At 40.9% G+C, this 26,239-nt stretch overlaps 1 protein-coding gene across 1 annotated transcript in view; it reads left to right on the top strand.

The window, feature by feature from the left end:
- The window catches only part of cltca (clathrin, heavy chain a (Hc)), a 34,326-nt gene extending 8,087 nt beyond the window's left edge, over nt 1-26,239 (top strand). Inside the window, exons 3-30 of the mRNA XM_086057288.1 lie at nt 2,513-2,781; nt 4,004-4,165; nt 4,255-4,368; nt 4,596-4,769; nt 7,166-7,363; nt 7,728-7,928; nt 8,029-8,181; nt 8,277-8,399; nt 8,564-8,701; nt 8,795-8,959; nt 9,081-9,261; nt 10,817-10,980; nt 12,706-12,831; nt 12,907-13,049; nt 13,242-13,476; nt 14,928-15,050; nt 15,127-15,272; nt 15,385-15,568; nt 15,667-15,859; nt 16,583-16,740; nt 16,827-17,099; nt 17,312-17,629; nt 18,023-18,154; nt 19,362-19,472; nt 20,330-20,500; nt 20,594-20,815; nt 24,394-24,469; nt 25,048-26,239. Coding sequence (XP_085913414.1) covers nt 2,513-2,781; nt 4,004-4,165; nt 4,255-4,368; nt 4,596-4,769; nt 7,166-7,363; nt 7,728-7,928; nt 8,029-8,181; nt 8,277-8,399; nt 8,564-8,701; nt 8,795-8,959; nt 9,081-9,261; nt 10,817-10,980; nt 12,706-12,831; nt 12,907-13,049; nt 13,242-13,476; nt 14,928-15,050; nt 15,127-15,272; nt 15,385-15,568; nt 15,667-15,859; nt 16,583-16,740; nt 16,827-17,099; nt 17,312-17,629; nt 18,023-18,154; nt 19,362-19,472; nt 20,330-20,500; nt 20,594-20,815; nt 24,394-24,469; nt 25,048-25,190 — 4,796 coding nt within the window. The 3' untranslated portion in view covers nt 25,191-26,239. The remainder of the gene's footprint in view (nt 1-2,512; nt 2,782-4,003; nt 4,166-4,254; nt 4,369-4,595; nt 4,770-7,165; nt 7,364-7,727; nt 7,929-8,028; nt 8,182-8,276; nt 8,400-8,563; nt 8,702-8,794; nt 8,960-9,080; nt 9,262-10,816; nt 10,981-12,705; nt 12,832-12,906; nt 13,050-13,241; nt 13,477-14,927; nt 15,051-15,126; nt 15,273-15,384; nt 15,569-15,666; nt 15,860-16,582; nt 16,741-16,826; nt 17,100-17,311; nt 17,630-18,022; nt 18,155-19,361; nt 19,473-20,329; nt 20,501-20,593; nt 20,816-24,393; nt 24,470-25,047) is intronic.

Here is a 26,239-nt window from a genome sequence, read left to right as displayed (position 1 = left end):
CCTTGCTTCAGTGAACTGAGCATAAAGGTGTGATGAGGTTTTGGTCCAATTTCTTACAATGTGCACTTAGGTTACCTTGAGTCAACGCCCGCCCCAACCCTGCAACCCCCACCCCCCCCAATTTGCTCTATTCCTTTTTGGACCGTTACCTCATTAAGAATTTCATCTAACTAAACAGGATTTATCTTTCATGACTTAGCTTGCTGGCATTCCATCATTTTTTTTGTCATGTAAGAGTGATTGATTTAAATTTACATATGCCAATAATGTTGTTTCAATTCATATTTCTTAATTTCCATTTCCATCCATGCTGTCCATCCAATATGTTGCTCTTTTTTTCCTAATTGTATTTGATATCTTTCATTCATTGTATTTCGACACAACTTTAGTTTTACCTCTCAATTGGAGAAATACAAATTCAGTCTACATAAATGTAAAGTACACCTGCAAGCAAGATTGCCATGTATATTTTAGGAGAACTATGCATCAGTTTTACAATCTAGGGATTGCTCCAATCGATCTACTTAAACTATTGATATAGCCATTAATTTCTCTGTTAGATCTTTAGGGCATCGGCATGACCATATTGTTGGTGTTCGAATTGGTTCTATGAAATTATAATTGAATCAGTCATTTGTATTGTTTGATGGTGTACAGATAGCCATAGAATTTCTGTATGTATAACTTCATATTGCTTCAGGTTGTAGGCAGTACTAGTATTTGTATCATAAACAGTGAAGCACCCCCATCCACCCACTAGTTCTTGCTTTTGTATCATTGATTCTTCACAAATAAGATTTGCATTTGACAGTTTTGACACCATAAAACTGGGAAAAGTCAGAATTCACACAAAGCCCCGTGATTCACTGTATTGTCCTGCGCTTGCTCATTGAAATTTGGCTGCTGCTGCAAATTGTTTGACTCTCGTGGCTTAGTGATGGCAAAGTGATCGTGACGGTTGTGCTTGTTTCGCCTTGGAACTTGCTTTTTCTGACTCTTAATGAGTAATAAATAATGATCAAACAAGGATGTCACACTGCTTCTTAATAAAGCTTAAACTCACTAAATTAACCCCCAACTAAACTTGATGCAGGTGAGTAAATCTAACATATTTTATCTCATGGCCTATCATTTTCAAGTAATGAATCAAACAAATGAAATTCTGTGAAATTTTTCTTAAATTCTTGTTCTCAGGAGTAAGATCCTTAAATGTGTATATTCCCCCCCTCTCTTTAACTGCCCTTGTCTGACTCTTACATTGCACTGTTATAGTTGAGATGCAGATGTGTTTGCCTTTTTTGTGAGTTGTTTGTTTCTTGTTTACACCCATCAATCTCCATTACTTCCATCTTTTGACGGCTCTTCAATTGATGGCTTCACCACATTGTCAGACATAATACTTGGGTGCAAATCAGTTTGTAAACAATGCACAAACCTTCGTAAATTGGTGTAATTTAGTTTTGGCTTTTTAATATACAGTACAAAAATTGAAATGCCATCTTAATTCAGGTGTACTGAATGCTGTATCTCCACCAAGACTTATTGTTGATTGCAGTAATGCAAATAAGGGAATCGTGTTCTTAGTGTCCTCAGGGTAGATACATTTTCACACGTGGAAAAAATTGTTGGTACCCCTCCCCCACAATTTTCAGTAAAATAATTTGACTAAAGTAATAGTTTTTAAAAAAAAATTGAGAAAAATTACCAGTGAAAATCAGATATCACTTTTGAGATGGAATTACCTTTGAAAACCTGAAGTTTTCCCATAAATTCAACGCGTACAAAATAATTTATCTCAGACCAAATGTCACGACTAGCGACGCCGATTCAACATGCGTAAACGCCCCCCAGACGCTTAGACGGGTTACGACACTACGACGGTGGTCACTACACCAATCAGACGGCGCTTAAAGATGCCATGACGCTTCGCGACCTCCGATGTCGGTTTGGTATATCGGGGCCTTAAGTTTAGAAAGATGCAACAGCGCTCCCGGCTTTATTGATAGAAATGCGCTTATGCGCTCCCGGCCTTCATGGATTAAAGATGAACACCAAGGTCAAAGTGCAGAAGTCTCATTCACATTTACAGAAGTCATTTGCAGCGATTGCCTCAAAAGGTTGTGCAAAAAAAACCCAGTTAAGGGTAACATTTTTTTCCGGGTATGTCTCATTAGTTCGTTTTTTCTGTTGTTTTTTACGTCGGACCACAATTGAAGTTATTTCAGTGACCTTTGTGGGTTTTCTTTTTGAACAGAGGGGGTACCAAAAATTATGCCCACACGTGTTTTAAATTCATCTGACCTCAGGCAATTCATAACAGAACATGATTTACTTGTTCTCTTGTGACTGAATGCAATTTCTGACTGCATGTATGGCCATTGTTGCCTGATCTTAAAATTCTTTCAATTTCGTCGTCCTTTTCTGTTCCAATTTGTTGTTTCTCTTCTTATGAATGTGTTTAAACTATAATGGCCTTTGGTTGTGGCTTTTGCCCTTTTTCTCCCACTTTTAGCTGCCAAAACCCTTCAGATTTTCAACATTGAAATGAAGAGCAAAATGAAGGCGCACACTATGACGGATGACGTTACCTTTTGGAAGTGGATTTCCCTTAATACAGTCGCACTTGTGACTGACACCGCGGTCTATCATTGGAGCATGGAGGGTGACTCGCAGCCCGTCAAAGTCTTTGACCGCCACTCCAGCCTGGCAGGCTGCCAGATTATCAACTACCGCACTGACGCCAAGCAGAAGTGGCTCCTACTCATTGGTATTTCTGCACAGGTAATTTATCATAGATTTCCTTGGGGTCATCAAACTTGTTGAAACTGCAAGCCACTTCCTCGGTACTGGTTAAGGCAAAGGGCTACCAGTTTTATGTACACAAACTTGGGTCTCTGGAGTCCCTCCCCAGTGCCTCACTGTGAGTGAGCAATGCTGCACTCCCAACCCATTGTTACCTAACAGTGTTCATTAACATAATAGCTAGTCCTACATAGTACCTAAACCAGTGACATGATCAGATAGGCTGGCCAAAGTTCCAGAATGAATCACTCTGACGATGTAGCCGAAGCACTATGATGTGAAGACATTAGCACAGGTTGTTTGCAATGTCATGCGCCATACTACTACAATGATTGAAGCGTATTTCAATGAATTGGTGATGAATGGTGCCTCTACTTATCAGTGACGAGGCAATTTAACCTATATGTTTTGAGTAATTGTTCCTTGAATCACTGCCAGTCATCCAGGTCCTGAAGTAGGACAGTAGCCCTAGACCATCACACTGCTACCACCACGTTTAATTGTTGGTATGATGTTTTTTTTTTTTTCCAACTGCTACCCTCTGGTAGGTGGTATCGAACATTCATTCATCCATTTGCTGTACTGCTTCTCACTAGGGTTGCAGGTGAGCTGGAACCTATCGTAGCAGACTTTGAGTGAGAGGCTTGGCACTCCATGAGCTAGTCGCCAGCCAATCACAGACCAGCTCTATCGAACAATGCACACCAAAACCAGCAGACATTCTAAGAGTTTATTTCTATTGCAGTTGACTCTTATTTCATTGTGACACTTTTTTTTCTTTTTTTTTTTTATATTGTTTTAGGTCTGTTACACTGCGTCAATTGCACAGTTTGATCAGTTTTACCACATTACTGGGCATATATTTGTCAGACTTACTCATCATCAAGATCTTTCTAAGCGAAATATGTGGGAACAAGCCTTTGTGGGGGTTTTTTCCCCAGCAGTAGTTTTCACGTGCCTTAGGTTCACTTGTTTTAAGTGTTACCAACATGTTTGACACTTTCCGTGTTTTTGTGAGTTTTTTGGGCATTGCACAAGATCGTTTATAATAGAGGATTCATTTCCAAAGTATTGTACAGCTTTTTTGTGGAATATTTTTGGAATGCTTAATTGTGCAACAGCAGAATATATAAGGTTCTAGTATACTGTTGCTCAAATAGCTATTCAGAAAATATTTGTGGTTCTTTTTCATTCTAACTAGCAAAATCGGGTGGTGGGAGCCATGCAGTTGTACTCTGTGGATAGAAAGGTTTCTCAGCCCATTGAAGGACACGCTGCCAGCTTTGCCCAGTTTAAGATGGAGGGGAATTCTGAGGAGTCAACCCTTTTCTGCTTTGCTGTCAGAAGTCAAGCTGGTGGGAAGGTAATTTGAACATCATGGAAAAGATTTTGAATGCACTTGGCATTTCCATTGTCAAAAAAAAAATGTATTTTTCTTTTTTACCTGTGTAGTTGCACATTATTGAAGTGGGAACCCCACCAACTGGCAACCAGCCCTTTCCAAAGAAAGCAGTGGATGTCTTCTTCCCTCCAGAAGCCCAAAATGACTTCCCTGTCGCCATGCAGGTATATGTGCTTGTAGAATTAAACATGTGGTGTTATTATGCATATTAAATGCCATCCCAGCAACTGCTGGATATTCATATCGTCATGATGCATCTTCTTTTTGGCATTATTCCATTACAATGCTTTAGCATAAAACAGCGGGTTGTTGATTTAATATTATCGAACATACCTGAATTTGAAACGTTACCACAGTTGTTTTGTTTACATTTTTATTTATTTTTTAACAGATAAGCTCAAAGCAGGATGTAGTTTTCCTCATAACTAAATATGGCTACATTCACCTGTATGACTTGGAAACCGGCACCTGCATCTATATGAACCGCATCAGTGGAGAGACCATCTTTGTCACAGCTCCTCATGAGGCCACCTCAGGCATCATTGGGGTCAACAGGAAGGGACAGGTAAGCATAATCTAATTCAAATAAAAGTTACTTTGTTTAATTTTAAAATATTAAGACAAAACTGTTGTTTTAATACATAGAAGGACCTCCCATTTAAAATGACATGCATACGTTTTTGCTTTTGGTCCCAATGACCGCATCGCCTCTGAGCCTTTGCATGATAGTAGTGTAAATTATCCAAGGTGTAGTGTTTCACACAGAGAGGGAGTCGCGTGTTGTTTCTTACTGCTAGTGTAAAGCTGAACCAGAAAGGAGAACTGGATCCAGTCAGCTGATGAAGAATATTCCAGTCAGGCCATGCAGCACATGAATAATTGAGGGAAGAGAAGAAAACTGATCTGTAGGCAGTGATGGCTTTGGCAGCATGTCAAGGCAGTGAACTGCGTATGTGTGTGAAGCAGCGATCTGGAAAATGATGGACCACTGTCTCTGTGCTTCCAGTTTTGTCAATAGGTTGACAGCAATATTAGTAAGTCATGCATCTAGAGCAGCCACTTGCAGAAGATAGGTTGTAACTTGTAGCGTTATTTTCAGTGTGTGCTTTTGTTCCTCTTGAATTTAGATGATTGCTGTTTCCCAATTAGAATACCGCACCTAAACCTAGCTTTGCTTTCATCCCCTTTGTTTTGGGAATGCATTTCACGAGTCAAATGTTAAGTAGGCCATGACCAATCATTTCAAGTTGTAACATGCATTTTTTTTTGGTCCCAGAGCTTCTGGGAGCAAATCCATAAAACCATAAAATCCTGTTGATACAGTTGGTGTTTGCTAACAAATCACAAGTCAAGTCGGCATCCACTGTGTAGTTGCTTATAAGGAGACATCACAGAACTAAATGGTGGTTAATCATATGGACACTGACAATATCTTTATTAGCCGACACTGAGCTTGAAATTGCAGCTTCATCTCATAGCTAATAGTTGAGGGCTTGAGGCTAGGTAATTGAGGAACAGTGGATGAAAGAAAAATAAGTTGGTTCAAGCTCCACGGTCCTTCTATCCACCTTATTCCCTATCCTCATGAGCCTTTTTGTGAATTTTGGGTGAGACGTCCGATATGAACTGGAACTGGCATTTTAAGGGCAATCACCATCAACAGTTTTTAGAGTCAATTATTCTGTTGATTAATTGAATGATCAAATATATTGCATTCAAATTTATTGCAGTCATCTTTTTCCAATTACAATTTATTCAACAATCATCTGTCACTGTGCCTGCCCAACTGGTGCACGGCTGACTCTGCTGGAGCCAAGCAGCATGTAGTGGATCAAACAATACTGCTTGAGAAACGCTCTTCCCATATGACCCACCGCCACCATCTCTGCCCAGGAAGCTCATCCATTTTGCAGAACATTATTTACAGTCTGCTAAAAGTGTTGTCATCCTCGTTTAAGTATCTCCACACAGCTAACATAGCTCCTGCATGGCGGATATGTCATGCTGCTGAAGTGGTATTGGTAGTACAGTATTGTTGCATTTTTTTTTTCTTTTCTAAATGAGACAGAGTACAGACGTACGGTATCGGCATTTATCAGTGCACCCCAGTACATAAGCAATGGGGGCATTGGATGACATTGTGTGATTTGTCTGTATTGTTTTTCCTGCAGTTGCATTGGCAGATACCCAATGTGTGTCAGATTTGTGTGCATTTTTTTTAATAAGCCTGATTTGTTCGGAAGATAATCCGATTCTATGCAATCAACAAATATAATTGTTTAATTTGAGCTATTTTTTTCAATCCAGCCAGTTAAATTGTACCCGGTCTTGTCATTATTTTGTGCAGGTGGTTATATGGTGGCTGGTCATTGTATACTCAGCACCATGTAACATTTATTTTAGGACCACTTATGCTTATTTGGGTTTCACCCCCACAATATAAGTAACACAGGCTGCTTTAGTGCTGACAAGAATCTAATCAGCTATGGTAATGGATAGAGGTCTGACCTGCTGAGCTTGTTTGTAGAGGGGGCTAACACAGACTGTCTTTATCCTTAGCACCCTCTCTCCACCTCCCGTATACCACAGCTTCTTTCAACTCCCCTTTCATTCACATGCCAGACTGCTCACAAAAACTGTGCGTGACACTGACCCACTCAGAATACATTTGTATTCAGATGCCACAGCCCAAGGCCAGACAGAGATTTATTGTGACCCACTGAGAGATTCAGCTTTAGAGCATGATCAAGGTATTTGTCACATGCTTGCAAGGTTAGTTAAAAGGCCACCCAGTACAGATTGCACTCTGTGGAAGGGAGCAAAAAAATGCATTGTTTACACTTTCAATATATATTTGTGTTGTTCATCAAGTTGGAGTTTGAATGTTTGTTTGTGCACATCATTTTGCCCAAGTTTACACCATGAGATTTTATTGAAATGTTCTATGTCAATGTTATACAGGTGCTGTCGGTCTGTGTGGAAGAAGAAAATATCATACCATACATCACCAATGTGCTGCAGAATCCAGATCTGGCTCTACGTTTGGCCGTGCGCAACAACCTCGCCGGTGCTGAAGAGCTTTTTGCTCGCAAATTCAACAACCTGTTTGCAGCTGGTAACTACTCAGAGGCTGCCAAGGTGGCTGCCAATGCACCAAAGGTATTCTTCCTTTCAACCTTACACTAATATGGTGCATTAAAATTTGGATTAAGGATTAATTGGCCAAGTTGCTCTTCAGGTTAATTCCTTTTTTTTTTTTTATCGTGGATTTAAGGAAAGCATTAATTTACAAACCCCATTTGTGGAAACTAAAAGAAAACACAAAGACTGTGTGAGACACTGAGCTCAGACCTGCTTCACATCCAAGTATAGAGGCCAAATAAGAAACAGTAGTAGATCTTTTGCATGTTGTGTGAAAGTCGCCCAGTGATGTTCAATTTTGTCCTACTCAGTTTGTCTTCTGAAAGGGACGGTCTAGCATCAATTTAATTCTCTTTTTACTGTCTGGCAATTTCCCTCTTAGGGTATTTTGCGAACCCCGGACACCATCCGTCGCTTCCAGGGCGTGCCTACTCAAGCAGGGCAGACGTCCCCTCTGCTGCAGTACTTTGGGATCTTGTTGGACCAGGGTCAGCTCAACAAATTTGAATCTCTGGAGCTTTGCAGGCCTGTCCTCCAGCAGGGAAGAAAGCAGCTTTTGGAGAAGTGGCTCAAGGAAGACAAGGTATTCAATGTCTGACTGAATTTATGTTCCCCAAGGGAAACCCCAAGTAATAGCAAATATGTTATATTTACGATCCTGTGTTCATGTTACTTATTTTTAGTTGGAGTGCTCTGAAGAACTTGGGGACCTGGTGAAGGCAGTGGATCCCACCTTGGCGCTTAGTGTCTACCTTAGGGCCAATGTCCCCAACAAGGTCATTCAATGTTTTGCAGAGACTGGCCAATTCCCCAAGATTGTCCTTTATGCCAAAAAGGTTTGTTTATCTGGCTAATTCCTTCAATTACGAATAGGGCTACTAAAATTATCATCCTAAAACCTTGTAAAATGTTGTTTTGTTTTTTTTTCCAGGTGGGCTACACTCCAGACTGGATTTTCCTTCTTAGGAATGTAATGCGCATCAACCCAGAACAAGGCCTACAATTTGCCCAGATGCTGGTACAGGATGAAGAGCCTCTGGCTGACATCACACAGGTTAGATAGGATGGCAATCATGACGTCGATAAATTCAATTTGTAATTCTTCCTTAATGATCTTTTCTGTGTGACTAAGAGCTGTTTAAGTAGAACTCCCCAGACATGAAGTACAGGTAATCTGTTCTCCAATTCAAGTTCTCATCTCTATTTGTGTTTGCTCAGATCGTGGATGTATTCATGGAATACAATCTGATCCAGCAGTGCACCTCATTCCTGCTGGATGCCCTTAAGAACAACAGACCATCAGAAGGACCTTTGCAGACCCGCCTGCTGGAGATGAACCTCATGCATGCCCCTCAGGTGGATACATGGTTTGCAGAAAGGACATAAATCCAATTATCTTAAATTTGTTGAACCTTTTATTATTATTATTGTTATTTATCATGACTAAAGGTTGCTGACGCTATCCTGGGAAACCAAATGTTCACCAACTATGACCGAGCACACATTGCCCAACTTTGTGAGAAGGCCGGTCTACTGCAAAGGGCATTGGAGCACTACACTGACCTTTATGACATCAAGCGTGCTGTGGTGCACACACATCTTCTCAACCCTGAGGTAAGAACTATTTTAATCATCTAATATTTAATTCCCTACCGTTGAATATATTTAACTGCGAAGCAGTATTTGAGCGCAAATGGGAGCGTGACAAAACTGTTGTGCCCTCTCCAAATTCCAGTGGCTGGTGAACTTCTTTGGCTCACTGTCTGTGGAGGACTCTTTAGAATGCCTCAGGGCCATGCTGTCTGCCAATATCCGCCAGAATCTGCAAATATGCGTGCAGGTGGCCTCCAAGTATCATGAGCAGCTTACCACACAATCTCTTACGGAGCTCTTTGAATCCTTCAAGAGCTTTGAAGGTGAGATCCTACATCTTAACGCAAGTGACTATTTTTGGTCATTTCTACCCCCTTTGCAAATGTTCACCCTCTTGTACCTCAGTGAGGTCAAGAACCACCTCCTCACTCAACCATTCAGAAGAGATCACCCCACATCACAGATCACATGGCTGTGATAGGAATTATAAATGATTAATTATGATGAATTATTTATTTTTAAATTTCATAGTATTTCAATAAGTGCTCTCATTGGGTTAAGGTTCCATGCCACACCTAGCCTTAAAAAATTTTTTTTTTTAAATCGGACGGCCTTTTGATCAGGTCTTCAAGATAATTTGGGTTGGAAATGCTTTGGTTGCCCTTTTCAAGATATTGTAGTTGGTCTTAAACACATGGCAGATGAGACAGGCTGATGTCTTACTAATACTTGATATGTAAATACCAATGATGCGACAGTATTGTATTGTTTCACAATGTTCACGATGCTGTGGGAGTAATACTGTACTGTGACCTTATTACCTTGAAGATATCAGACCGTGAGAAATCACGTCTTGCAGGAAAGTTTGTTTGGGCAACTAGTTTGAGAGTGGGCAAGGACTGTGGCGTCACTCTCCCCCACATTAAAAATGTAATCCTCCAAAGTAAGTTTTTTTTCTGTAATTGTAATGGATTTAAATAATATTTGTATCATGACTACTTAACACATGTCTGTTACCTCCCACACCTGCTTACCAGATACGGCAATTTCCTTACTGACTAATCTCCAGGTTGGCTCTTTTTTTTCATAATGTTCGCATATTGGTTGCAGGAGTGTTGCAGGTGCCCACAACCAGCAACGATCATTTTATCCACCATTGTTATAAGATGTTGTGAGTGAAGCAGTATATTCTCGATGCCGGCTGGCGCACAGCATCATGCGAATTTGAGTTGAGTGGAGTGGCATACCTACGTCATAACGATGCCTTTATTCAGCTCCACTTGTTGTACATGCCCTTTTCTTTTCAACAGTTATTGCATCCAATCAGCAAACCGCATAGATGTCAAACTTAAACCACATCACAAACTCATTTTGAGATGTTATGCATAAAACTGAAGAAAAAAATAGATTTTGATGTCAAGGGACCGTTAACATTGACCTACTGTCATTGTCTATTCCTACTCTTTTATTTTTGACTTCTACTTTCAAAAGCTGGTGAAAGTACTTGAATAGGAAATGTATGTGTTTTTGTGTTGTGAAGGAGAGTCAAGTTTGTGAACTGGCATTGAGCTCATCCCTGAGCTTTAGTGACATGTACTCGGATTCAAGCCCCTAAACTCAATTCAGCAATTAGGCCAGAGCAAATGCAGGACAATCGATAAACTGTGCAGTATGCACCCCAGGGGATTAGAGTAGATAGATGGATTGGTTTCTAAAATATTGTAAGTGCTTATTTGCTGGATTTCAGAAATTCATCAGAAACATTTCACGTTACATTCCATCTCAGTTTGTAATTGAAGAAAATAAATGTTTCATTTGATACTTGCTGTATGCTTGGCTCCCTAGGTCTTGTGTAAACTTTCCCTCTCTGTCTTTCAGGTCTGTTCTACTTCTTGGGTTCCATTGTCAACTTCAGTCAAGACCCAGAGGTTCACTTCAAATACATCCAGGCTGCTTGTAAGACAGGCCAGATCAAGGAAGTGGAGCGCATCTGTCGAGAGAGCAACTGTTATGATCCTGAGCGTGTCAAGAATTTCCTGAAGGTTAATGCGCCCTTGTGTCTTTAATTTCACTTTAATAACTTTTTCGAATCCGTTTCTTGCTGTCCCATGAACTTAACTATTTTTGTTGCCTTTTGTTGGATTTGTTATCAAACTATTGTAAGAACAAAATGATAAACAGTGGTACCTTGACTTGAGAATTTCTCAATATGAACCGTCACTCAACCGTTCTTGTTTGTGTATTTGCTTTGACGTGAAATACCAACGCTAGATGGTGGTAGCACAAATGTCACAAGCAGCAGTTTGACACTGTATAATTCTTTGTGTGACTGAATAATTTTTAAAAAATCAAGCCTTTGCGTGAAGTACACAAGTAAGAAAACAAAAATTGGATGAAAAAAGAAAATGACGTATATGCTCTCCAGGCTTTAAGGGTAGAAAGACGCAACAGCGCTCCAGACTTTAAGGGTAGAAAGATGGTTATGCACTCCCATCCTTAATGGGTCAATGCTAAAATACAATGCAAAATATCAAAGAACGCACTTTAAGCAATGGATATTTGAGTAGTAAATGGTGCAGCCAGTCATGTATACAGATGATAATAATCCTCACAGGCATATAGTTTTTATCCTCTGTAACAAACAACTAATATTACTGCAATTTACTGAGCAGTTGTGAGGTCTCCTTTGTGTTTAGCCGTGTCTATATTATACTTCCCTCTGGTGGCAGAGGCACACACACCAGGAGGAGACAAACAGTGATGTAATCATGATTGATAAACCCTTTAATTTGTCACATTTCATTTTCTTGTTAAAACTCTTAAGTACAATACTGTAGAGTGCTATTTTAAGCATTATTGAAAATGTAATTTTAATGGGCAAAACATTTGAGATACAAGTGTTCTGAATTCTGATTTACGATCGTGGTCACGGAAGGAATTAAACTCGTAAGTCAAGGCACTACTTTACTAGTCTAGTCTTACAAAGTCCGAAAAGTGTATTTTTACTCCCTCAGTAGCTCGTCATGATAGCACTTAACCTAGAAAGATTTTTTTTTATTGATTTTTGTAACTATAATTACAGCAGTGAATTATTTTGTTTGTGCTTTTCCACTTTTGTCCTTCGAATGCAGGACATGTATCAGGTAAATGTCTTTCCACATAGAAAAGGATCCCTCCCTCTGTTGTTATCCCTGTTTCCCTTTAAATTGAGGCAAAAGATTGAAACTGGTATTTGTATGGTCGTATGTTCTCATACGCCACAAATCCATCCACGCACGGGGATGTAACAAGTGTTCACATATCTTGACTTAGTCCTAGCTGTCTGTCCTTTAGTGTGACTGCAGTAATTGGTGAACTCGTTAATTCCCTGTACTACTTATGTGAATAAAGATTTGTGATGTTAGTATACAGTGCATAGTCCCTCAGTAGAGCCTCAAGTCTGTTATCGGAGTATACAAATTGCACAATCCCAGTTAATACTGTGTGGCTGGGCACAAAGTGTCCGCACACACCAGCGCATTTTCTATCAGGGGGAATGGCATTGGCCTTTTATATAGGGAGACAGCTGCTACTAGGATGTCTTTGTTGTAATGGCAACCCCTGCTTCATTTGATACTGCATCACATTAGCTGGGTTGACATATCCGCTCAGGTTTGATAAAACATTGAGATGCGTTTCATTGTGCCCAATTATAGTGCGATGGAATGATTTTATTGGTTGCGGTTACAATAAATAAACCTTCATTTCTGTCTTTGTGTCATGGGCAGGAAGCAAAATTGACCGACCAGCTGCCGCTCATCATCGTTTGTGACCGTTTTGACTTTGTCCACGACTTGGTCCTGTACTTGTACCGCAACAACCTGCAGAAGTACATTGAGATCTATGTTCAGAAGGTAATCATAGAAGACATTTTAGACAATACTTATTTTAGTCTTGCAATGCAGACTCAAGCCTCGTCTGTGTTTTAGGTGAACCCAAGTCGTCTACCTGTGGTGGTCGGAGGTCTCTTGGATGTGGACTGCTCAGAGGATGTCATTAAGAGCTTGATTCTGGTAGTCAGGGGCCAGTTTTCAACTGATGAACTGGTGGCTGAGGTTGAAAAGAGGAACAGGTACAGCAATGTGGTGCTAAAGAAAACATTAATAAAAATATTGAGACTGAGTTCTTATTGTATGGGTTGCACATAACCTGAACTTAACCCAATAAACACATATGGGATGAATACTATTATGAATGGCAAAAAGACTGTTTCAGCAAAGACCACGCTGCTGTTTTTGAGTGTTCACTTGTGTGTTTTTTGAAGACTGAAGCTGCTGCTGCCATGGTTGGAATCTCGCATACACGAGGGCTGCGAGGAGCCAGCTACCCACAATGCCCTGGCCAAGATCTACATTGACAGCAACAACAACCCTGAACGCTTCTTGAGGGAAAATCCATTCTACGACAGCCGTGTGGTGGGCAAGTACTGCGAGAAGAGAGACCCCCACCTAGCATGTGTGGCCTACGAGAGGGGGCAGTGTGACCAGGAGCTGATCAATGTAAGGCTTCATTCCTTTATTTCCTTGGGTCTTTTTTTAGGACTGAACAATTAATCAAATTCAATGCAGTGTAGTAGAGTGCGATTTTCCAATTAGAAAGGCTGCAATTTGGAGGGGGGGGGGAAATGTTTCATTTCAGTTGGTATACAGTATATGTAGAGTTATAAATTTATATAGTGTCTAGATAAGCTCAGTCCTGAAGATGCGCAGTCCACATGTTTATATATATGTATAGTTTCATCAAACATGAAATGAAAATGATTTACTGACTTAGGTTCACGGTGCTGCACATTTGGTAGAATTGTGTGTAGTTGTTATAGTGAACACTTAAAGGTTCACGGTGCTGCACATGTGGTAGAATTGTGTAAAGTTGTTATAGTGAACACTTAAAAGACTGCAAGTCAAGTACTAAGTTAACCATTCTCAACTTTATTTAACCCATTAAGGACGGGAGCGCATAACCGTGTTACTACCACTAGAGCCGGGACGTCTTTCTACCTTTAAAGCCGGAAGAGCGGATACATCACTGTCTTTTTTTAATCCAATCTCTTAGCCAATTTAATGCATCAGAATGATGAAAGGATGGTGTGGAATTTTTTCGAGCGTAGGTAGCCTAATGGCGGACGCCGTTGATCGCCCAGAGCTCTGATAAATAACGGCAGTGCTATATAGACGACGCGCACGACCAGTGGACCCAGTCGAAAGTGATATGATATGGTTTGTAGACAATTACGATATTGACGTCTTTGTAACAGAATAGAGGATGGTCATCACCACTCAATTTCTTTTTAATTAAAATAGTGCTTCTCTTGCACTGACACATTATTTTTACATGTTCGATTGAAACAGTAAATAATAATAAATTCTGCCTGTGTGAAAGCCACGTCTAAGCACTTTTAATTCTTTTGGAATTATGTTTCTGTCTGCTACAGGGGCTGAGATATTAATCATTTTGTAAGTGTTGAATTTCTGGAAAAACTTCAGGTTTTCAAGGGTAATTTCAAAGGCGACCTTAAGTTTTGGGGAGCTGTTGAGACAGGCGCTTTAGTCCTTAATGGGTTATAGAGCACTTTAAAACAACCACCGCTGCATAAAAAGTGCTGTACATGGAGAAAAAGTAGTCATGCAACAACAAAGACAGTATAAAACAAATTAGTAACATACAGAGCCATATTTCAAAATCAAAAAAGTTAATTTTATTTCTCATTAATATCCACTCAGCACCTCTTCTTGACAGAAAAAAACCCTGAAATGTCGAATTTTTTTCAAATTTATGAAAAAAGAAAAACTGAAATATCGTGTGGTCAAAAGTATTCAGACCTTTTGCAGCGACCTTGATATTTAATCACATGCTGTCCTTGACATGGTTCTGTTTTCATACTCATTAAGCACTGCTTTTTGTGCCTTTTTCCCCCCTGATTTTCTTAATCAAACTGTGTATTTCCACACAGGTCTGCAATGAGAACTCACTGTTCAAGAGCTTATCTCGTTACCTGGTGCGTCGCAAAGATCCTGATCTCTGGGCGAGTGTGCTGCTGGAGACCAACCCTTACAGGCGACCACTTATTGACCAGGTATTCACAAATAGACATGCAGTTGACGTTCAGTGTCTTTTCTACGGTGCTTATCTAAGATTTCGATGTCTCTCAGGTGGTGCAGACAGCACTGTCAGAGACCCAGGACCCAGAAGAGGTGTCGGTCACAGTCAAGGCCTTCATGACTGCTGACTTGCCCAATGAGCTAATCGAGCTACTGGAGAAAATTGTGTTGGACAACTCTGTCTTCAGTGAACACAGGTATTTACTCGCAGTCTCTAGGGATCCCTATTTCTGTCATCCAAATGTTATCAAGATCAAATGTCCAAAATAATTTGTGCTGAAAGAGTGCCTCTATGTCTCGCGCCTGCAGAAATCTGCAGAATCTGCTGATCTTGACGGCGATCAAAGCTGACCGCACACGGGTGATGGAGTACATCAACAGACTTGACAACTACGACGCTCCCGACATCGCCAACATCGCCATCAGTAACGAGCTGTTTGAGGAGGCTTTTGCCATCTTCAAAAAGTTTGATGTCAACACATCAGCCGTGCAGGTAAGTGTTTATTGCTTTGTGTGGGTGGCGTAATAGCGCAAGTATTTAATGTAACTTTTTTTTTTTTTACTTTCCTATACCCTCTTCTTTGTCTCTAGGTGCTGATTGAACACATAAGCAACCTGGACCGGGCCTATGAGTTCGCCGAGCGCTGCAACGAACCTGCAGTGTGGAGCCAGCTGGCCAAGGCTCAACTCCAAAAGGGTCTTGTCAAAGAGGCCATAGACTCCTACATCAAAGCTGATGACCCCTCTGCATACATGGAGGTCGTGCAGGCTGCCGATAAGAGTGGTGAGGAGAAAGATCCACGGATTTGGAGCAAACCTCACGGGTCATTAACATTGATCCCTAAGTGTGATGCCATCTGGTGGACAGAAATCAAATAAGTCTTCATGTGCTTTTTGAAACAGTTCAGCGGAAGAGAGAGCATTTTAGGAGATTGGGTTCAACAGTTTCAAAAGAATAATCACCATGTGTTTGGCCAGTGGCAGATGTAAAAGACCATTACTAAATTGAGATTATAGACTCTAAGACAGCCAAACTGTCAGGAGCCTGATGGATGTAAAATTTTGAGTCAAATCATGTAAACAGCAGAGATCCAGTGAAGAGAAAAATTCCATCTGTAAAGAAACAAAAAACTGAACAACTCGTGCATGAAGTATGCTTTAGTTTCAGTTGGTCAACTACTTTTTGCTATGGATTTAAGTTGTTACACAGGCTTTTACCATATTTTCCACACTATAAACCGTTACTTTTTTTCCCCCACACTTTGAGCCCCTGCAGCTTTTAATGTGACACAGTTTATTTTGAAAAGTTTACTGACGAGTTTCACCATTAGATTTTCACCATTAGATTTACCCACAGTCTCGTCACATCTGATCACATCTGACAATGAAATTACCAAACACCTCACAGTGGTCCAGTGAAAGGTCATTTAATGACCTCAGGTTGTGTGTGACACAAGACTCTCTTTTTGTGTTTTGAAATGCCCCTCATTACTTTGTTGTGTTTTAGGTAACTGGGAAGACTTGGTCAAATTCCTCCAGATGGCCCGTAAGAAGGCCCGCGAGTCCTATGTGGAGACAGAGCTGATCTTTGCTTTGGCTAAGACCAATCGCCTAGCCGAACTGGAAGAGTTCATCAATGGACCCAACAATGCTCACATTCAGCAGGTAAGGTGTGCTCATGGTGTATTATGCCATTGCGCTGCCTGCTCAAAACTCAACCTTTGTAAATCTTTTTGTTTATAATCTCCTAGGTCGGTGACCGCTGCTACGACGAGAAGATGTACGAGGCTGCTAAGCTGTTATACAACAACGTCTCCAACTTTGGTCGACTGGCTTCAACCCTTGTGCACCTCGGGGAATACCAGGCTGCCGTAGATGGCGCCCGTAAGGCCAACAGCACCCGTACCTGGAAGGAAGTCTGCTTTGCCTGCGTAGATGGACAGGAATTCCGACTGGCTCAGATGTGCGGCCTCCACATTGTGGTGCATGCCGATGAGCTGGAAGAGCTCATCAATTACTATCAAGTAAGGATGATTTCTATTTCCGTATTGGTTGAAGTTTTCCTCATTCCTAGTCACATTGGTAGAACAGTGAGAGGTCATTGAAATCAGAGGAGTCCGCAGTTCATGATGAACTATAGTTAAATAAGTCATTTTGAAACTTGACATTTTTATAAAATGAGCTTTTCCCACTTACCCCTACTGACCTGAGGTCATCTTCCATCTTTCCCTAACAGGACCGTGGTTACTTTGAGGAGCTGATCACCATGCTAGAGGCGGCTTTGGGCCTGGAGCGTGCACACATGGGCATGTTCACAGAGCTGGCCATCCTTTACTCCAAGTTCAAACCCCAGAAGATGAGGGAGCACCTGGAGCTGTTCTGGTCAAGAGTGAACATCCCCAAGGTCCTGAGAGCAGCGGAACAAGCACACCTGTGGGCCGAGCTGGTTTTCCTATACGACAAGTATGAGGAGTACGACAACGCTATCATCACCATGATGAACCATCCAACGGATGCTTGGAAGGAAGGACAGTTCAAAGACATAGTGACTAAGGTATATCTTGAGTTTGTGTCATGATGGCATCATTTATGACATTATCATCCTCCTCAGGGATGCGTTTGACTCTTTTTGTCAAGCTATAGGTAAAAAAAAAATATTTTTACATATTGTTTTTGGGAAAACACTAAATTTACCATTATTTCAAGAATCTCTGCAGTACCTCTGCTGGATATGCACTCCCATTTTTTTTCCCTCAACTGCTTTGACACTAGCAATTCCACCCAATTGACAATTCTTAATTAATCAACGAACATGTCACTGTCCCCATGCTTAATACTTTTTATGCAATACAATGATGACAGTTTGATTGTAGTCCACATGCCTTAGATATCGTCATTCTCATGAACTATTTTCTTTAACGTATTCTCTCTTTGTTAACCTGTGTAGGTGGCGAATGTTGAACTGTACTACAAAGCCATCCAGTTCTATTTGGAGTTCAAGCCCTTGTTATTGAATGATCTGCTCATAGTGCTGTCTCCAAGACTGGACCACTCTCGTGCTGTCAACTTCTTCAGCAAGGTACTCTTTTGGCTTCATTTGATAACAGCATGTTTATGCGAGGTACACACGCACACATCGCTTTTTAAAGTAAGCTGTTGATGATGAGGAAAAAATTGCAGTGTGCTCTTCCTCTGTGGTGTACTTGAAATGACCAATACAGCACGCCACACAGGCACCGATCTCTGCCGACACTCGTGTACCAAAACTTGATTTGTAGCAATCATTTTGGTGACACAGTGGCGTCCAGACTGCAGGAAAAGACTAAAGAGTAGTTGTTGAGGAAATGAAAGATTCACGGAAAGCAAAGCTAACACTGCCGCCCTCGCTTTCATCCGCGCTAGCTTTCGGCTTTCTAACTGGCATCATCCTTTTCACCTCGTTCATGTGTTGTCTATTTTGTGACGTTTTGGCTGCCGTCATACTGTATGTCGCAGCATGTGTGTGAGGAAGTGTCGGATGGCGCACACACAGAAATGATGGTGAGCTACTACTTGAGCCATAACAAATAAAAATGCATCCGTGAAAAGTTGTCGAGCGGTAAAATATTAAGAGGATGAATTCGGCCGTACTGGGTGGTGTGTGTCAAGTTACTAACTGGAGATCGGGTAAAACATGTATATTTTATTTATCCGTCTACATGATACGTTGAGTGATTGAAGAAGTGCAGTCCATGTTTACATATCAGGTTTCGTCAAGTGACGTGTAGGAAGAGGTAGTAGATCCACTGGGTTATTGTTTATGGGTGTATACTGTATAAGAAGTTGAGTGATTAAGTGCATTCCACGTTTACATCGTGTTTCATGAAACAAAGGTGATTTGTAATAAGTGGCAAAACTGATTTGATCACATTATTGTTGTAATCTACACTTGAGTCTGTGCCTTGACAGTATAGTATACTTAGGTGTACACCACACCTGTGTGGCAGAATTATGTTATCATCGACATGAACGCTTACACTGCACATCAAAATATTTAATAAGTTTAGACCTGTAATTGTAGATAAACTGTCTTTCATATGAATTAATGCTTCATTTTGCCTTTACTTCAGTATTCTATAATGTTTAAGAGTCCTATCAGTATTCTATAATGTTTGAGAGTCCTAATAATTTTTGATGTAATAAAGATTAATTGTTGAAAATACATTTGAAAAGGATCTTGGGGGGAAAATATCGTAACTCATTATGTGTGTGTGGATTGGACACAATGATGCATTGTTTTTCCGCAGGTGAAACAGCTGCCACTGGTTAAGCCCTACCTGCGCTCGGTGCAGAACCACAACAACAAGTCAGTCAATGAAGCACTAAATAACCTTTTCATCACAGAAGAGGACTATCAGGTAAGCAAGCTGGTTTGTCTTTTACCTTTTTTTTTTTCGCTGGCATAAATGTTATTACCAGAGCTGGGCACTTGACCCTTTTTTGCCCATCCGGCCGCAACCCTCCACCTTTGACCTGGGTACCCTTCCGACCGCGACCCCCCGGCCATATTCATAAACATTGTCGGCCCCCGCCTCATTACGCCCCCCCCCCCCTAAAAAAAAAACAAAAAACAAAAAAAACATGCATGATACCCCAATTAGCTGGCTAACTTACTATTCAAACCCGCTGTGGACACGCTTCAAACGTGCCACTTACTCACGTACTTATCCAGCTGCGTGTACTTACTTCAATTACGAGCCCTGGGGTTGGTTTTGCCGTATTGTATAATTATTTGAGTCCAACAGACAAGTCTCCAAGCGTTCAACAAGTGACTTATTTTTCACACTTCCCGGTCTTCAAAATAGAAGAATGCCAGCAAACCACTACACAGAAGTTTTGCTACGGCGTATTTCCGGAAGTGGGAAAGTGCATGATGTGCCATACTTGAGTGCTGCGCGCAGCTTGAATATACTCCCGGACACAAGTTGTTTTGAAAGAAGCCTAAAAAGAAGCCTTTCACCGAGTAGGCTGAGATGAAATTTGGCCGCCTCGCGAGCACGTCACACGCATGAGGGCCGATTAGTGGGCCGGACTAAAATCCACTTCCGGCCATCCTTAGGCCAGCCATTTTTTCAAAATTTGTCACCCCCACCCCTCCGCCCCAAAAATGGGCATCCGGCCGGGCCGGAGGGTCCGGACTGCCCAGCTCTGGTTATTACGATTGATTAATTGTATTTAAAATCTCTCTCACTCTCTCTCTCTCTCTCTCTCTCAGGCTTTGAGGACATCAATAGATGCCTATGACAACTTTGACAACATTTCACTTGCGCAGCGTTTGGAGAAGCATGAGTTGATTGAGTTCAGAAGAATTGCCGCCTATCTTTTCAAAGGCAACAACCGCTGGAAACAGAGTGTGGAGCTCTGTAAGAAGGACAGGCTTTACAAGGTGCTTTTCTTCATGTACCACACGCATTCCTGATTTTTATTTCGCTATTTTTGCGACTTGACTTTTCCTAACCCCGATGTGTGCTCCCTGCAGGACGCCATGCAGTACGCAGCAGAGTCGAAGGACACAGAGCTGGCCGAGGAACTGCTGTCCTGGTTCCTGCAGCAGAATAAGAAGGAATGTTTTGCTGCATGCTTGTTCTCCTGCTATGACCTTCTGCGGCCTGACGTGGTGCTTGAGACCTCCTGGAGGCACAACATCATGGACTTTTCTATGCCATACTTCATTCAGGTCATGAGAGAACACCTCACAAAGGTAAGTCACTTAGGTCTGTTTTTATATCAGTGCAGGCCGTGGCAAAGAAATAGTTGCTTTGTCCTTGTTGTTTTTTAATCGATTTTTGCCTCGAATAGTCCAATTCCGTCCGTGCTCCCATTTTCTATGTCAGTTTTTCCTATATGCAATAATGTCAAGTTAATTAAATCTTTCCTATACCTGTCACCACCATAAATTAACAATTTTTTTTTTTTTTAAATCATGGCATGTTGCACAAGACGACATTTATTTGTTCCTTGTTCCATAGTTTTTCATTTGATTCTTTTAGATTTATGACAAGTTTTCCTCATACTAATATTTACTGTAATGATTTTACTACTGCATTTGCATCGATTAGTGATAGACTACGGGAAACATGTAACGCTCTTCTATGCCGCACGTCTTCTCTTGCAGGTTGATGCAATTAAGGAGCAGGTGAACTTTCAACGCTGTTTGATTTTTAACAAAATAGCTTTGACGACTGCGCCTTTATTATGCATGGTTCTAGTTTGTACAACAAAATGTTGACCATTGCAGACAGTACCTTCAGTTTAACACTGCATTAGCCTGTGGGTGCCATCTACAGCATCTTTTTAACATGAATATTGAGTGATTGGTGTAAATCTCATCATGGTGCTGCACTGCGGCTCAAATTGTGCCCAGAAGTACAATGCCTTGCGAAAGTATTAGCCCCCAATTGACCTTTTTCCACATTGCAGGTTTTAACAGAAAAATATAAAATAGATTTTTTTTTTTTCGTGAAGACTCAACATCAAGTGAAAGTAAAAAGTGAATTAAAAAAAGTCCTGTTTTTTGGGGTCACCTTGTATAAGCTGCTGGGCATAGAAAAATTACCGTACTTTTCTGACTATAACTCACTGAAGTAGCACCAGTCCAAAAATGCACCATAAAGAAGAAAAAACAAAAGTGTAAGTGGGATTCTTTTGGGAAAGTCATTTTACAAAAACCGAGGTCAATAACAGTACAGCTCGGACTTGCGCCCCCAAATAAATGAATGAATATATAAAAATAATGAATTACTAAAATAAATTACTTCATCAGGAATTGACTTGAGAATATGCCCCTAAATGAACAGCAAACAAGTCATTTTTGCATTACCTATGTGTGAAAGGAGCTTCTGATTACTACCTTTGTCCCCTCCAGTCCTTGTTGGTGCCCAAATTGAGAACATACAACATATTGGAAGCGTTTTCCCCTCCGACTAAATCCAGACTAAAAAGCAACATGGTCTCCCTTGCAGAGTAGAAGGTCATTGAGTGGCTTTCTGGTTGTACCTTATGGAATGAAAATGTACCTCACTGTACATGAGTGGGTTTCCTCTCAACAGCTACAGGTGCTCCTCGGTTTCTGATGCTACTGACATACATTTCAAGATTATGAATGGAGTGCAGTGAATAAGTTTGCGCAGCAGTGTTAAGGATGTCGTCATGTGGTAAAACAACTGCTGTGCTTACTGTTTTTCATTTCATCCATTCATTTCATTTCGTTTGTTTTATGCACACATGGACAAAATTGTTGGTACCCCACTGTTAACTCATTCACTGCCAGACATTTTTAGACCCTCTTATAATTTTAAAAAATATAAATAACTTCCTGCGATTGAATGGCTGGACTGTGAAAAGACAAATTGGTCAATGGCAGTGAATGAGTTAAAGAAAAAGGTCAAGTTGTATGCTTCCGGCGTAATTTGTACAGGTGGAAACATCTTTTCAAATGTACGCAGTACATCGCGAACCTGTACGGCCAATGAAATGTTATCAGTTATACAGTTAGACGCAAGGGACAGCTTTCTCCAAACGGTGCGGCCATCGTACGTTGTCGAAAAGGGGGAGCCCCGTCGCCCAATACACGTGAGAGGGAGACATGGGTCTTCCGTGCTCTTCCTCACGCGTGCGCACAACACACCCACACGTCAAGCACAAGCTGTCATAAATATGCGCAACATCATGTTTACTTATTTATTTATTTATTTATTTTTTACTGATTTCCGATCACGTGACAGCAGCCATTTGAAAGTAATGTGTAAGATTATATACAGATAAGTACTGGCAAATGACAACTTTTGTAATCAGTACACCCTGGGGTTGACAGGTATGGAAAAAATCAACAGTGGTCACAGAAATAACTTGAATCTGACAAAAGTAATAATACGTAATGTCATAAAATTAACCAATGAAAATCAGACATTGCTTTTGAATTGTGGTTCAAAATAATAATTTTTTTATCTCATGAAACAGGCCTGGAAAAACTGATGTACCATTAGAAAAGATTGAAAATAATTTGACCATAGGGTCATGTTCAAGGTGTGTCCTCTAATTCTCATCATAGGTGTTTTTAAACTTGTATGCAGTCAGGCGGCCCATTTCAAGGGCGACAATTTTGACAAGTAGTCACTGTGCTGTTTGCTTACGTGGAGTCTACCACACTAAACATGGATCAGATTAAGCCAATGAGAGAGTTGTCTAAGGAAAACAGAATATTATAGACAAGCACTTAAAGTCAAGACTATAAGACCAGCTAAAGCAGCTTGATGTTTCTGTGACTGCAGTTGCACATATTCAGAAATGTAAGATGTATAGATCCACTATTAACTTTCATTCAATTTTTATGTATTGCTTTTGTCAGATTGTCAGATTCAAGTTATTCTGTGAGCACTGTGGATTTTTTTTCTTTCATTAACAGAGGGGTACCCACAATTTTGTTCGTCTTTATTTGTGCCCTTGACGGATGTTTCATACATGTTTCACTGTAATTGACTTAAAAAAAATTACAAAGAAAGTAGAGACTGCAGCACTTTACAACTAATTCTCATACAAATTTGGGTTGCGCCGCAAACCGAGGACCCACTGTAATGGCTGTACACGGCATGAAGGCTGGATTTGGCTCCTCCAAATGTTGTTGTGATGGTTGACCGGCATGAGCATGTGTGACATTGGCGGGTTTTTTTTTTTTTTTTGTTTTGTTTAAGTCTGAAATGCTATCTACTCTTGGCCAGAGACCGTGCCCTCCTTTCATCCCCCTTCACCTGCTCTCCACCACAGTGACACACAGCATGGGAAAGTGCCTGTTGTGGGAACAAACTGTATGGCCAGAGATGGGCATTTTACAAAATTTTGCTGGTCCGTCAGCGGCCTGGGTACCCGTCCGTCATTCGTCACTCTTTCATTTTTCAAGCTGAACCGACTTGTCAGTCCGTTCCCCTGCCCTCAAAACGGGTGACCATTACTCTGATGGACAAAAATCCACTTCTGTCATTTTTGGAAAATGTCCCGTCACTCGAAACCAAAACGGGCGTCCTTCAGAATGCCCACCTCTGTGTATGGGGAATGTGTAGTTGCTTTGGGTAAACTGAATTATCAGACTTTCTCTCGCAACACTTTCCACTTAAACAGGAATACAATTTTATGGTGAAGAAATTGTCACTTTTTGGTCAAATTTGAGTTGATTCCGTGCTTTTGGATATTTTGGTTGCAACTAGACATTTAGGTTGGCTTTTGGCATGACTTAACAAGTTTGTGTTGTTGGCCCTAATCCTTTTTTGTTCTTTACTTTTACAGGTGGACAAGCTTGAAACCTCAGAATCACTAAGGAAAGAAGAGGAACAAGCAACAGAGACGCAACCCATCGTCTATGGTAAGAGTCTTTATCATCAATACTCATTTGGACAAAACTTAAATTGTCCTCAGTGTTCCCTCCATCCAAGTTTGATGGACAATACAGTGGCATTGAGAACAGATTGTCTTTAGTCTTAGATTGTATTAATGTCTTTAAAATGTACGTAATTATTTAAAGGATACCGATACATTTTTCACAATTCAAAACGGCTCCCAGGTGTCTTAACAAGTTTTAGTCAAAATAACCCAAGCATCAAGAATTAAGCTATCACACCCCCTAATTGCGAAGCATGGATTTTGTTCCCATGACAACTCAGGGTGGATGCACTTAGAGCACTTTATTTGACAAACTAGATAAACTTACAATTAATTTTTTCAACACAAGACATTGCGGTACTATAAAAAACATTTTTAAAAATCCATGATATTGTCGGGTGTGAAAGATGAACTGTAATATAGTGGGGGACCACGTAGGTCCTGTTTACATCTGTCTTCATACTTACTTGATTGAAAACTATCTCAAGACATTTTGGCCAAATCTATTGGTCAGTTTCCCCCATTTTTCTTCTCAACCTTTTTTGCATGTCTGTTTTGTAGGCACACCCCAGCTGATGCTGACAGCGGGCCCCAGCGTAGCCGTGCCCCCCCAGCAAGCGTACGGCTATGGCTACCAGGCGCCGGCCGCCGCCGCCGCGTATGGTCAGCCGGCCGCTGCGCCAGGATTCGGCTACGGCATGTAAAAGTCCCCCCTGCCCTTCTGTCCACGTGCTGACTGGAGCTCGCATCCATCCGAGTCCCACAAGTCCTTCAGCAGACCATTGACTCTCTCTTTACCCTCAACACAGAGCAAATTAGGGATCATATAAAGACACCCCCCCCCCCCCAACCCACTCACACACACACATTTTGTACTTTTCTCCCTTTACAAGCTTTCATGAAGGACTCTTGTTTTATTTGTTTTCAAAGATTTAATCACAAAAGATTAATTTTCTAACATTCCGTATTTGACTAGATTAATTTCTTTTATTTTATTTGAATGATTTGTGGTTTATGTACAATAGGGTGGGTAGGGGCCTGGGTGGGAGAAGAGCTAGTTCTCTTCTCAGTTGCGAAGCTTCTGATTTGCACTCACTAGTGAGAAGAAATTAATGTAGACCCGCTTCCTATTCTGTGCGTGATAGCAGCTTCCTGGCTGTAAAATGCATTTAATATTGTATATTCCGTCACAAAACCCGCTTGTGCTCCCTTTTTTTCTTTTCATTTAACCGCCGCAGTCCGGAAACACTACATTGTCCCAGTCACGTCCCAGTAAAATAGTCTTCAGGGCCGAATATCCAAGGAGAGTATTTTGAGATAAGTTTGATTCTTTCCAGTCTATGCAGGACTTTGTACATCCATACGACACGCCGTTGTGCTTTAAATGCGACATTGATGTGGGACCATTCCAACTCAGGAGGGAAGCAGACCCATAATGCACCCTCTATATGCTGCAGTTTGTTTCGGCACATTTTAGTCTGGGTGACTGCGGAAATTCTCGAAACAAATATCCTCTGGTGGTTCAGGATTGTCACAGGACTTGTGGTAATTTGAAGTATATATATAGATATATCAAAAAGTTTGCATCTATACAGAAAATCATTAACTCCTTTTGGAATTTATAACCCTGCCTAAATTATCCACGATGAAATTGTGCGCTTACGATACTTGATTGTGCATAATCAGGATCATGATGAATGACACAGCCGTTTTTTTCCACAAAAAAAAAATAAAGGCTTCTGGTTTGTCAAAA

Source organism: Filicampus tigris, chromosome 17, assembly GCF_054856515.1.
Source record: "Filicampus tigris isolate MCC_2025a chromosome 17, RoL_Ftig_1.0, whole genome shotgun sequence".
NCBI classification, from domain to species: domain Eukaryota; kingdom Metazoa; phylum Chordata; class Actinopteri; order Syngnathiformes; family Syngnathidae; genus Filicampus; species Filicampus tigris.
Note: the sequence above shows the minus strand (reverse complement) of the source record. Positions and strands in the feature narration are given on the sequence as shown.